This window comes from Gadus macrocephalus, chromosome 4 (assembly GCF_031168955.1).
Source record: "Gadus macrocephalus chromosome 4, ASM3116895v1".
NCBI lineage: Eukaryota > Metazoa > Chordata > Actinopteri > Gadiformes > Gadidae > Gadus > Gadus macrocephalus.
This window is the reverse complement of record NC_082385.1, coordinates 25,767,790-25,782,136: the sequence shown is the minus strand read 5'-3', so window position 1 is coordinate 25,782,136 and position 14,347 is coordinate 25,767,790. Positions and strand designations below refer to the sequence as shown.

At 42.9% G+C, this 14,347-nt stretch overlaps 1 protein-coding gene across 2 annotated transcripts; it reads right to left on the bottom strand.

Annotated features, from left to right (window-relative positions):
* Window positions 1-3,287: 3,287 nt before the first annotated feature.
* LOC132456409 (uncharacterized) lies at window positions 3,288-6,978 on the bottom strand. Of its 2 annotated transcripts, XM_060050758.1 has the most exons (4): window positions 5,165-6,978; window positions 4,957-5,064; window positions 3,966-4,067; window positions 3,288-3,672 (listed from the first exon to the last, which is right to left on the bottom strand). In XM_060050758.1, the coding sequence occupies exon 1, from the start codon at window positions 6,923-6,925 to the stop codon at window positions 5,258-5,260; it is 1,668 nt and encodes a 555-aa protein (XP_059906741.1). In that variant the 5' UTR covers window positions 6,926-6,978; the 3' UTR covers window positions 3,288-3,672; window positions 3,966-4,067; window positions 4,957-5,064; window positions 5,165-5,257. The 2 variants fall into 2 exon arrangements, with proteins under 2 accessions (XP_059906741.1, XP_059906740.1); XM_060050757.1 differs by having other exon boundaries at window positions 4,957-6,978.
* Between the last annotated feature and the right edge of the window lie 7,369 nt (window positions 6,979-14,347).

Genomic DNA, 14,347 nt, shown 5'->3' with positions numbered 1-14,347 from the left:
AAAACAACACGCTCTGAAACAATTGGTGCAATAGATACTGGTTCAGCTAACCCATCTGCTGTTCTAGACTCTGCAACGTAAACTATCATGTTGCTAGCAGGTTTGCTAAACTCCTGCAGCCCAGCGTGCCGTGAGTGGATGAGTCACGCCTGATTAAGACATCTATCTATGTTTTTTGACATAATTGAGGCGCCTAACCCAGTAGGGTGTAGGCCGTCTCTCATGAGCACACCAGGGCGACCCCACATGGAGGGCCAGTTATCTATGAAACCAAAGCCCTGCTCTGAGCTATATAGGGCCAGCCAGCGATTTAGAGACAATAATCTACTATAACGCTCATCATTACCCTTATCGGGTAGAGGGCCAGAGAGAATTAATCGATGCCGACACATCTTTCTGGCGAAGTCACAAAGCCTAGCTATGTTGCTTTTTGTGACCTCAGTTTGTCTTGTCCTAGCATCGTTGGGGCCGACATGAACTACAATGTTGTCGAAGCTAGTGTCGGTGTTTGGTGCATCTAATCTAACTCCGTATGAGGTCTCACCGCATGTTAGCACCCTAAGTTTAGCTTCAATGTCGGGAGCCCTGGCCCCGGGTAGGCAAATAACTGTCGCTGGCGAGTGTAGCCTATGACTAGCGTTTCTACCCCCGAAAAAGACTTGCGAGGCAGGGTACTGACCACAGCCAGGGTCCCCCCCACTTTCTCTCACACATTTTAAGTGCCCTGCCTGCTCAAACATTTCCGACTCTCTCTCTCAAACTAAGAACATAATGGCCCACATTAGGCTCAGACGCACGTGATACACCATTACCAATGTGTTATAATAAAACGCATCCAATACTAGGAATGTCCGCTGGTTACGCCACTGAGGCTATAGTAGGCTAACGAGGCTCTTAGCGTTCTACGAGTACCCTGGAGCACTCGTTAGCTACTCGTGACTCGTGAGCGTTTTTAAGACGTTCGTTACCAAAGATGCTTTCGGGAAACGGTGTGAAAACTGTACGATGCTCGTACGACCCACTCTGCGATCCACTTAGGCTAAAGATGCTTTCGGGAAACGGGGCCCTGCTCCATTCCATCAGCGCTAGACTGACACCAACACGGCACAAAGTGACCATGCTGGAGCTCTGAGAAAAATAAATGAAACATACCTGATGTTAAGGGTTAGGAGTAACACAGTGAGAAAGGATCAAACAATTGTTTTCATTTTCCCTCAGGACAAATTATTACTCGATTGTATTACCCTCTGTGGTCGCTGGTTGTTGCTCTGCAGTGTGTGTTTGTTTCTGCCATCCCTACTCAAGGAATGGCTGTTTTTTCACTTTAGTTCCTGCCATAGCAAAGACCTTCCCTGTCATGTTTGATCAATGTTTTGTTGGGTCACGACCAGGCAGAGACTTATTGCATGTTTGGCCCACTTACTGTTACTGTCCACAATGTCGTTGCTATATTTGGCACATCTCCTGAGATGGAAATGCTTTATAGACGTGCACCACAGAATGAGCTTTAATCTTCCAGTGAAACTGTTAATTGCCTAAATATGTCTGATCTGAAAACGGCGAATAATTGTTCATGAATTTGGTCACCCTTGGCAAGAAATTGGCTCACTGGCTCATTTATGGGATTCAGTGTCCAAATAAGTGTGCATCAGCTGTACATTTAATTGAGTGTGCATTATGGGTATTAAATACTGCACTAAATATAGGGTATCTGATTTGTAACACCTTATGAATTCAAATACTCCAACACCCAAAGTGTGACTTGTGATACATTGTTTTTAAATCATCATTGACAGACACACACACACACCCACACACACATTTAATTCTTTATTTGAATCCTCCAATCACATTACAAGAGACAAGATTCAAATATTTCAGAGATAAGATATAGGTACTAATGTCTAAAGTATATCTTTCTCTGCTGCATTAACGATGGCAGTTACAACGGGCGAGATGTTATACTTTGTATGTTTGTTGGTGCGGCATGCCGGCGTGCTGCCTACCGGCGTGACGCATGCGACACACACACACACACACACAAATTCAAATACTCCAACACCCAAAGTGTGACTTGTGATACATTGTTTTTAAATCATCATTGACACACACACACACACACACACACACACACACACACACACACACACACACACACACACACACACACACACACACACACACACACTGGTATTCATGGCTATACTGGGGACCAACTTTTTAATCATCACTGGTGGGGACCACCCTTTCTAGAGGTGCTAGAGGTGTGAAAAAAATTCAGCACACTCACTACAGTTTAGTTAGCCTATACATGCCTTAAAACCTGCAAATTTCCATTAAAATGTTTTCCCCATCATATATGGGGACCACTGAAAAATCAAGTTAATGTGTTGATAGGGGACCGAATTTGCATGAATTTGCAAAGAATTTACATAATTCACACCTTCATACTTGACTTTTTGGGGACCATACTGGTCCCCAAAAAGTCATGTCCATCGTTATTATTATCAGTTATTATCATTAAAAAAATCTTAAATTTACTTTTGATTTTAATATGCCATACTCAAACCATAAATTAGTACATTTAATCAACTAAAAACCGCAAGGACACATCAGGAGGACAAAAAATGGAAGAGGTGCCATGTAGGAAAGTCAGGCATCTCATCAGTCACTTCCCTGAAAAAAAAACTACTGTGCAACCTTTCACTTGACGCAAGAACCTTGTACCTCACAACTGGCATGATGGTGCGTGGTCTACTGCAAAGATGCTTCCAAGGTTGTACAAAAAAGCAACTGTTCGCAACAACCACAGCCTCATGGCCATCACCACATTGAAGCTGTTGGATGAAGGACTTGAAGCAAGGGAATTCCTGACAGTAAGACGCTGCTTCAAATGTTACATAATTGTAGAGTCATAATGTAAATTAGTGATACTATCTTATTAGAACCAATAATAGTTGGACCTAACAAATAAGACTGTCTTGCAGGGTTTAGAGAGCAAGGAGGAGCTACTGGGCTTAGAGAGCAAGGAGGAGGTACTGGAGGCTCCAGGAAAATGGTTGTACCTTTTTGTTTGTCATAAAATAAAATACTTAAATCTTTTCTGTCCTAATTCTTTATCTGCATTTCCGTCCACTCTTTTAAGCGCTGTATAATGGCAATAGCACAGAATAATAATACAGTAGTATTTAGCACATAATGACCTCTTCATGTGATATTGCTTCAAACCATCATTGAGTGATGTAGTTCTTTGTAATGACTATCAATAAGGAACAACTCCCGATCAATTGAAATAATTGTCACTGTTTAATAAACAGATGGCCTGCCACGTTGGCCCCAACTTTAAGCTTTCAAGTATCAAGCTAAGAAAAACAGTGAAAATAACCATAACATAAGACATAAGCAAAGCACTGCTCACAAAACTAGCAGAATCAGCCTTTTTTAAACATTAGGAATGCAGGACTTTCTTTTTGTACGCTGTGATGCGGTTGTATACATAATATTTTAACATTTGCCAATCCCGATTATTGAGAGCTGCTGGCTCAGCTCTTAGACACTTTTCACAGTCTCTCTTTGAAGGGACGATGCATGAAGTGATGAACCGCTTCATATGCTTTTCAACGGCTTTTACCTCTTCGTCCTGCCATGGTTTTCTTTTCCTGGGAGCTTTACCTGTGAGTGGGTGAAAAAAATGTCAACACATAGACCTTACACTTATGTAGTACATATCTTGTTTACCTGACCACACAAAGGACTGTACATGGTTCAGTCACCATTTCACACAAGATCATCGATGTTCAGAGATTATTACTGTGTTCTGGCACCCAGTGATTTATGCCACCATGGAACATCACCAGACCCATTAGCTTTAAGCAGTGGCACTGCGAGCGTACTGCTGTTGCAATTCACATTTGAGTTGATCTGATTTGTAATGAAAAAATGTATTCACCTTTGATTTAAATCACCTTTGACAGACATCACAGCTGTGAGCCGGTCATCCTCTCCAGAAAGTGGCTTGCTCCTCTTGCTCACTGATGGGACTGCATTCCTCACCTCTGCTGATGATTCTATGAAATAGATGAATGATATATTTGTTAGATATACAGACAAGGAAACAAACATGAGAGGAAATGCCTTTGTGCAGCGGGACTCATTGTATGCTTGATGAGATTGAAAGATGTGGACTTAATTTCTGATGTTGTAATTTCTCTATTATTTAAGTCACTTATCTTATCCCTTTCAATCTCTCCTTTAAGCCACGTTCCCACTCGCGGTATTGGCTCTACTCGCTTTTGGAAGCTGGTACCTTTTGGGGGGACAGTTTCCACTGCAAAAATAGCACCCCCTGGATGACGCACAGGACTTCCATAAAGCTGCTGGTCCACTTGCTAGATATGAGTGGAGTCATCCAGCCTTTCTGTCGTTTCGCGAGTGAGCAACATGAAGGTTTGTAGCTCCCCCAAAGAGCATGGCGTGCCCTTTTTGGCTGCTGCAACTGACGCCTAGACACTTTTACCCCGTGCGTGGTTATTGTCTGTGACAAAACTCGGAACCAATCAGTGTCTGCAATGTGTCGAGGTCACTTTTTATAAAGTACGAGGCTGCTTTTGTGGAAACCTGAAGGAGCAGGTAAAAAAAATAAAAAAATAATGTACATCCAGGTACCAGTAGGGCTGGGCAATTAATCGATAATGGACCCTCGATCTCGATTCAGGGACACGTCGATGTTCAGAATTACAGAACCAGCAGTATCAGATATTTTTCACTGTCTACCCAGCCATTGTTTAATGCATTCAGGCTTACAGTTACAGTGGCCAAAGCTATATTCACCTTTATGATAGTTGGGCTGCTGTTTTCTGATGAAGAGAAGGCCATGTCTGAGATATTTTTTGTAATTTTCTGGTGTCCATTGTACTTATTCTGCTAAAATCAAAGAAGGAATTAAAAAAAAAAAACCTTCAACAGGTGTTGCGGCTCCGACACGGTCATCTTCTGCTGCTGATGGTGTATCTCTCTTGCGTGTTGGTGGGGGGCCTTCTTCCTCTGTCAGTGGGGGGCCTTCTTCTTCTGTCAGTGGAAGAGTCTCTTCTGCCAAAGACAAAGATTACAGGACATTGAGAAACACATACAGTAAACACTTCTTTTGAGATAAATGAATATATACCTTGAGATGAATAGTGTCGTCCCCTGGTTTTAGCTGTCTCATCAGTCTCAACAGGACAAATGACTATGTCTAGAGGAGATATAAAAAACTTGATTAGCAAATATAAACAAAAGCATGATGGACAAAAGAAAAATGACAAAACAACATACCATCTGGCCCTATTGTGATTTCATCCAGGTTTTGGCCATGGAACTCAGCCAATCTTCCTTGCTCAAGGGCCATGAGAAGCTTGCTAACCTTGGCAAGCTGCAGTGTTTTCTCAGGTAGTCGATAAAACTCACGATGGACTCTAATGTCATGCCCAAGAAAGTTAGCCAACTGGTCCATCTCTGTATCCGTCATGTTGAGAACCGTTGAGAGTGTTGCAGCATGTTTCCGCAGCCTGGTGGAGGTCAGTGCCTTGGGACACTTTGCACCACATGCTACTGCAAAAGCACGGAGGCAGTCCGAACCACGGAGATGCGTTTTAGCAGCTGGTCTTGCAAACATGTAGCAATTCTCTTTGAGTACCTCACAAGCCTCTCTCTCTGAAACCAGGAGTTCCAGTGCACTGAGCATTTTCTGAGTCACAAGAATAGGAACCGGTCTACCTCTTTTTCCCCTGATCACAATCCTTGTGAAACGTTTGCAGAGTCTTTTCTCTACTTCTGACAGTGCCCAGTCCAAATCCTGGTGATGATCAGACTTGTCTCTTGACAAAAATGCAGACAAGGGCATGCTTGCCACTTCTCCTTCCCTGCGACGGTTAAAGAGGATGATCTGTGCTAAGCACACCTTTGCCAAGTCTATCCAGGTCTTTGTGGAAGGACTTTCAGAGAGTTCTTTGCAGTACTCCTCTTGCTTTTGACTGAGAAACTGGTGCAGTCTCTGCACATCTTCTGTGAACGGCATCAGAGTGGGAACATTCCACTTTGCTTCATTGAGGTTACGTAGTGCTGTCGCAGAAATCATTTCATTCCACCTTTCGTTGTGGACTTCCTGAAACTCAGTGGCATTTTTCACAAGTTCATGGTTGTTCATGATCAAGCCCTGAGCTTTTAGGAGTTTGCTGACTTTGACCAATGTATGGCCAATTTTCTTGGCAAGTGATGGTATTGTGAATTTGTGAGAATCACTGTCATAGCCACAAGTTACCTTGACAGCTTTGATCACCTGCAAGTAATTCTTTGGATTTATGAAATCCTCCACTGTTTTTAAGGGGGTAACTTTTCTGGCATTATGAACCAGTCTTCCCATTTCTCGCATTTTGTCACGCACACACTGTTGATTCTTGGCTGACATCCCACCCTTGTTCAACAGGTGCTGCCCAACATGGATGATGACATTGTCATTTTTCACAGCATCAGTGATCGGATCAGCAACCATGGCACTGATAACTCCCCACATCTGTTTCCCGATGTGTGATGGCACAGGCTGCATGAATGTACACATAGACTGAACACGATTCTTTCCTGGTTTGACAGGTATCGATGAAGGCTTAAGTTTGCAAATTCGCATATGTCGCCACAGGACTTTTCGTGTGAAAAGAGCTTGGCAGTATGCACAATGCATAAAATCCTTCCCCTGTGCATCTTTATTCGGGCGTTTAAATGGAACCAACTCTCCTCTCCCTGACTCCAGCACAGCAGCGTTGTGGGCATAGTTGCCTCTGTTGCGAATATAGTCAAGCAGTTTTCTTCTCTCCAAGGAACCCTTTGGTAAACTTATAGCTTGAGCCACATCAAGTTTATCGTGGTGTGCACGTTCTAGATGTCTGGCCATTTTTGCATTTGCTTTTTTGCAATATAAGCAATACTGTCGTTTGTTGTAAACTCTTTTTCCATGCCACTTTTGTGAAGCTTGCACACGTATGGTGTCAGTTGCATCTTGACTTGAGCAGGGTTCTTCGTCTGTACTGACATCACATGTACTGATGTTTGTTCTCAAGTTTTCAAGGTCTGGTGTCGTGGAGTCACCTGCTGTTGTGGAGTCACCTACTGTTGTGGAGTCACATTCTGTTGTGGAGTCACATACTGGAGTCACCACTTCAGAGTCAGAAAATAATTCACCCACTGGCCACCTTTGTTTCCTTTCAGTTGTTGAAATGCTGACATCACTTTCGTCACTTTCAGACGTGGAATCTGGCACATACTCATCGCCACTCTCTGATGTAGAGTCGTATAACTCATTCAAGTCTTCAAAATCTGTGTTTATCATCTGAAAATAAATTCATTAACTTAGAGGATGGATCGATAGTTGACATTATTGGACACCCAATTCACAGTTTAAACATTGTGACATTAGGTGCATCGTCATATGACATTTTAATCAGTTGGCCACTGATCCACCAACATAATTGAGTACTTACAATGATACTTTTTGTCCGTCTAAGTCTTGGGACAGCAATCTCGTCTTCATTTTGGAATTTTGTCTCACTCTGTGAAGAACAGCAATACAACACACACACACTGAAAAAAATGTAGATATTTGTGAAGAATATTGATTAACCAGCATCTGCTGTCACACTAATAGGATGAGCAAGCTTCATGGGGGAATGGCAAACAGTCACCACTTGTCACCACTTGTCGGGACCGACATCCAGAGCTAGTCTTCACACAACCTGCCAACTCACAACAATAGAAAAGTGCGTGTCCAGCAGCTTGAATGAAGCCAGAAACAACAGGAGGTGACTCTGGATGTCTCTATGAATTCATCTTAAGTGCTCCACATGATGTACCTGTTCTATGGACATGACGTCATGGGTGTCATCATCCACCTGTGGCCCTGGAGGGACATCAGCATGGGAGCCATCCACACGAGGGTCATGTTGAGCATGTGTGCTTGCCTGGAAGTATTTCACATGGAAATTATTGCAATTTATGAGCCATAATCATCATTTTCAGGTCAAGGGTACAGCTATGAATTTGGATGTGTGGATACAGAGAAACCAAATTTGAAAGACATTAAGTTGAACTGCAGAGATTCTTCCTGTTTCATTAAGCAGCATCTGCTGTCACACCAACTGAATGAACAAGCTTCATGGGGACATGTCAAACACAGTCAAGTCACCACTTGTGGGGACCGGGTGTCCAGACTCAAAGAGCTACTCAAAACCTCACACAACCTGCAAACTCAAACTGGTAAGAAAGTGTGTTGTGGGGACCCCATACATGTCCCAGATTAGAGGGATTTTTTGTCAATTGTAAAATCTCCACAAAGTAAAAATTGTCTCCTGATCATCCATTTAACATTAGCCATCAACACATCTCATACTAAAATGTCTAACAGTTCAGATTCACATTCAAGTCCATGATTATACACTTCTCCATGTCTGTCCACCAGCTTAAATGAAGCTAAAAAACAACAAGAGGTGACTCTGGATGTCTCTATGAATTCATCTTAAGTGCTCCACATGATGTACCTGTTCTATGGACATGACGTCATGGGTGTCATCATCCACCTGTGGCCCTGGAGGGACATCAGCATGGGAGCCATCCACACGAGGGTCATGTTGAGCTTGTGTGCTTGCCTGCAAGTATTTCACATGGAAATTATTGCAATTTATGAGCCATAATCATCATTTTCAGGTCAAGGGTACAGCTATGAATTTGGATGTGTGGATACAGAGAAACCAAATTTGAAAGACATTAAGTTGAACTGCAGAGATTCTTCCTGTTTCATTAAGCAGCATCTGCTGTCACACCAACTGAATGAACAAGCTTCATGGGGACATGTCAAACACAGTCAAGTCACCACTTGTGGGGACCGGGTGTCCAGACTCAAAGAGCTACTCAAAACCTCACACAACCTGCAAACTCAAACTGGTAAGAAAGTGTGTGGTGGGGACCCCGTACATGTCCCAGATTAGAGGGATTTTTTGTCAATTGTAAAATCTCCACAAAGTTAAAATTGTGTCCTGATCATCCATTTAACATTAGCCATCAACACATCTCATACTAAAATGTCTAACAGTTCAGATTCACATTCAAGTCCATGATTATACACTTCTCCATGTCTGTCCACCAGCTTAAATGAAGCTAAAAAACAACAAGAGGTGACTCTGGATGTCTCTATGAATTAATCTTAAGTGCTCCACATGATGTACCTGTTCTATGGACATGACGTCATGGGTGTCATCATCCACCTGTGGCCCTGGAGGGACATCCGCATGGGAGCCATCCACACGAGGGTCATGTTGAGCTTGTGTGCTTGCCTGCAAGTATTTCACATGGAAATTATTGCAATTTATGAGCCATAATCATCATTTTCAGGTCAAGGGTACAGCTATGAATTTGGATGCGTGGATACAAAGAAACCAAACCCCCCTGACCCTAGCCCCCCAGAAAAGCTTCCATTATGTTCCCACTAGGCACGGCAGATTCAGCAGAAAGTTCAATGTTTCCTACACTGTAAAACCTAACAGTACATCTTAACTTAAATCTCAAAAATCGTTGGGGTTACTCATTCACCTGAATGAACAGAACTTAAGAATCAATAATTGATGTAATAACTATTTTGTTTTGAGGGCTGCTCAAATATGGAACATTTTAAGTCTAACTTATTTATTCCAGTGTGTTCCATTGACTTATTTAACTTAAGTGTAGCTATATCATTTTCATTAGACTATATAAGCTACACTTTGTGTAATTAGTTTTTATTGCTATCTCTATTATTTATAATTATTTCTGATGATTATGCAATGCCCAATTAAAACAAATAATTACTGTGACATAATTTCAATGATCACAGTGTAAAGATTTAAAGTTAATCACAGAATATTGGCATAAATAAATAAGCTTATGACACACATTTTCGTTAAATTTTTTTGATTGTGTCTCAAACAGCTTGTGTCTTTTAACAGGCGCTAGCTCTTTATATTTGGGAAACCCATTTATCAAAAACGGCTGAATCCGAATACTCATACTTGACTACTATATAGTATGCATTTTGTAGTACGCCAAAAAATATAGCGCGTCCGAATGCTCAGTACGCATTGTGTAGTACGGAAGTCGTTTCCGAATGCGTGCTACCGCCAAAGTAAACCACGGAGTTCACTACGCTATCCCACAATGCAACCGGAGTCTGGTAACGAACGAAGAAGAGATGGCTGACCCGACACCAACAGAAAGACGTTGTAGAAAGCGGCTCAAACCAATGTTGCAGGCATTGAGAAATGAGCTGGAGTAATTTATCAAGATCTTTGTTGTTTTTTTATTGTTCCTGATAAGTAGTTCTTAAAAATTCACAATCACAACCTTTCGGTCAAGGTTCAGAGGGACTGAAGCTTTGTGATTTTTTTCTTATTAGTGATACTTAGCAAGTGTGCAGGAAGTTTTATTGTCTGCTCGAGTCCCGCTGGCTGTACTGTTGTTGAGCCGTGTTAACATGTTTCGATGGAAGGGACGGCCTTGAGTATAAAGCTGTTTTGCCTAACATTCTTCCTTTCAAGGGACTATGTGTTTAGTTTAGGCCCAATCCCATTTCTAGCCCTTACCCCTTCCCCTTGTCCCTCAATACAGAGGGGTAAAACGTTCCCCTAAGAAATGGGACGCCCCTCCATTACGTGGCTTCATCGTCGCTGACTGCGGACAGCTGACTGCTATGTCAACAGAGGCCACGAGTAGGCATGTTTCAGATCAAGCATACGTTGCGTTGCCATATTCGGATCAAGCCATTTTTATTTGACTGCCAGGTATCCACCGCCGGGTTACATGCTTTTAGGTGATGGTGGGTACCCCTGCCTCCAGACGCCCGTATGTCTGTTGACTCCCTATAAAGAGCTGGTGATTGGGCGGGTGCAGCAGCGCTTTAATTACCGCCAATTCAAGGCGTGTTCTGTGATAGAGCGGGCCTTCGGGATGATGAAGACAAGGTGGAGGTCAACCTTGGGTGTAGGGCTCCACCATCTCCTAAAGAAACAATGCAAGTCAGTTGTTAGAAGTCATTTTCTTTAGAAATGTTCAGCTAACAGTGTTTCCCACAGGATTTTTTTCAGCAGCAGTGGTGTGGTCCCCGAAACCCTCTAGGGGGGTCTGGGGCATGCCACCCCGGCCGAATTGTTTTTGTACCCTTTACATTGGAATGCATGAATCTGGTGCACTTTGAGAGGAGAATATGCACTTAAATCCTATTCAAACAGTCCTGTGTATTACTGTAGATGGGATTATTGTAGTTGTAACTTTGCCTTTTGTGTCTTCATTTACAGATTTTTATATTTTTGTATAGTAATATTTAAACAAAAAATGCCACAACGCAAATATAATTTGCACAATTTATTTACAGATTTTTGCCTAATGCTTAAACACTAAACATGGTTGCTATGCCCAAAGCATAACTGTTTTTTTACATAAGACACTGTTCAAAAATGTCCTTAGGTTTTTTCCCTGCATTTATGCTAATGACCACATGCTTACAGGCGATTAGCATAAATCCCTAACTAAAATACACGATGAAAACAGATTTTATATGGCAATAAAGAACAACATCGGATCTAACAGTATGGATTCATTTTTCAAAGTTCCCGAAAATACCTAGGCTATAAATTCCTGACTGGATATAAGCTCCTGTAAAGGCTATGAGTGATCCCAAAAAGAGCGACAACACGCACACACACACACACATAGGCCTACTATGGCGACACATTAGTGCCATAATTCACTAATGTGATAAAAGATGCATTCGGGCGTATTATATTATTCCCCACGCGTAGATATTAACTGCGAGCGCGAAAATGATCTCTGCGCGCGCGCAAATAACCTCTGCGCGCGCAAAACAGCCTCTCGCGCGCGCAAATTACCTCAGCGCGCGCAAAACAGCCTCTCGCGCGTAACAGCCTCTCGCGAAAGATGTTTTTACGCTCGCTCGAATTTAATTTTGGCACTATGGGGGAGGGAACCAAGGCAGGGCGGGCTTTCCTATGATTGGCCGTTTCTGAAGCGCGATATTTGATTGACAGCCCTCCTCAGCCCTCCTCTCATTCAATTCTGAATTGTACAGTAAATGGCTGAAACGATAGTTACGTATTGTAACTCCAGATTCTATGAGTATAGGCGCAGCCTTTTAAGTGTCGGCCTCATTGTCCTTTAAATAGCTGAAGAAAATCTGTTTATTGGGAGCAGAACGTCTGCCGGCGCCCGACTATATCTGCGAAATGCGGACGTCGTTGAGGCACGCCGCACGCGGACGTAATTGAGGCCCACGCTGTTGGTGGTCGGGGATTACACATTTTTCAGTGCTACGGCTCACGCCTAGGGATAACCCAATAGCGATAGCCTTAAAAGGCTGCGCCTATACTCATAGAATCTAGAGTTACAATACGTAACTATCGTTTCAGCCATTTACTGTACAATTCAGAATTGAATGAGAGGAAGGCTGAGGAGGGCTGTCAATCAAATATCGCGCTTCAGAAACGGCCAATCATAGGAAAGCCCACCCTGCCTTGGTTCCCTCCCCCATAGTGCCAAAATTAAATTCGAGCGAGCGTAAAAACATCTTTCGCAAGAGGCTGACGCGCGAGAGGCTGTTTTGCGCGCGCTGAGGTCATTTGCGCGCGCGCAGAGATCATTTGCGCGCTCGCAGTTAATATCTACGCATGTGGAATAATATAATACGCCCGAATGCATCTTTTATCACATTAGTGAATTATGGCACTAATGTGTCGCCATAGCCTACACACACACACACACACACACACACACACACACACACACACACACACACACACACACACACACACACACACACACACACACACACAATACTAGAGGAAAAACGGCACGGAGGATGCGGTTTATAGATACAATAAAATGATTGGGCTCAGAGGGTTTTTAACACTGGTGGTCATGTAGCGACACATTTTAGCAACTTACTTTCTCTCTCTCTCTCTCTCTCTCTCTCTCTGTCTGTCTCTCTCTCTCTCTCTCTGTCTGTCTCTCTCTTTCCTTCTTTCTTCGATCTTCCGCTTCACTCGCTACTGCTAGAATCGATGTAACTTTGCAACCGTGTAGGGTAGCCTACTGCCAACAACTGCCACACTCGCTGTGTATTTTTCTTCTTTGATGTTGGTTACCTGACGATGTGCAGCGTGCTGCGCAATTTACGTTACGCGCTGTACATTTTCTAAAAGGAGCTACGTAAAAAATAAAAAAAAATTAGGAGAAGGATTTTTATTGCAGCGGCGGAGAAAATTCAGCAGCGGCACGCCGCTGCTCCAGGGAAACACTGGCTAATATCTCATGAAACATGTTTGAATAGCAGTTAGTGAAATTCATGAAACCACATCACCCTCACCATGAGGATAACCATGGGGTCTTGAATAGATGACACAAGGACTGGTGGGTCAATTGCTGGCCGGGCACCAAGAACCTCGTGCATCAAGTCATAATACTGCCACGTCGCCACAGTCACCTCCCCACTTTCAGTCCCCGACCCGAGTTTTGGGAGTCCTCAAATCCTGAAAAAACAAACACACACACACACACAGACACAGACACAGACACAGACACACACACACACACACACACACACACACACACACACACACACACACACACACACACAGCAAATACTCAATTACAACAAAAACAATGGTCTCGTTTGGTTGATACATTCATTAGGCAATTGGTAATTGTTTATTTCAAACTAGACACATACCTTGTACTTCTTTTTAAGGTTCTCCCACTTCTTAGAAGCCTGTTGCCTGGTCACTTTCCCCTCCACCCCCATTTCTTCCAGAAAAGGCCTACATAGCCACAGCCAACGTACAGTATAACGACACAGACATTCAGTGGGCTATTGAGCTCAACACAGAAATACCAAAGTAGAAAACAGACGCAAGAATGAAAAGATTGAACAACGTAAGACTCACTCCCACTGTTTTCTGGCGATCATTTTCGATTTTAGGAACTCATTGTCCCTGGTCGCCCTGAAATTAATGAGCCGTCTGGTCTCCTGTGGTGTCCCTGAGGTAAAAGTGGAAAGGAAATCTTCTGTTTGACAGGCGAGTGACGTAGCCTAGGTGGCAGCTTTACCGATATCAAAGCAGTGCGCCGGTATAATCAACCAAGTAATAGTAGTAGTAAGCAAATCCACTGCACACAAATTTTACTTGAAACCTTAAAGCCCATGGTGCAGGTTAACCGGAAGTTTCGATTAATGGGTACATAAAGCACTCAAAATATGTATCGCATTCATGAAATGTCTCCA

What these genes read in the sequence shown, in the direction of transcription:
- LOC132456409 (XM_060050757.1), bottom strand. Translation starts at nt 6,925, where the DNA reads ATGGCCAGACATCTAGAACGTGCACACCACGATAAACTTGATGTGGCT.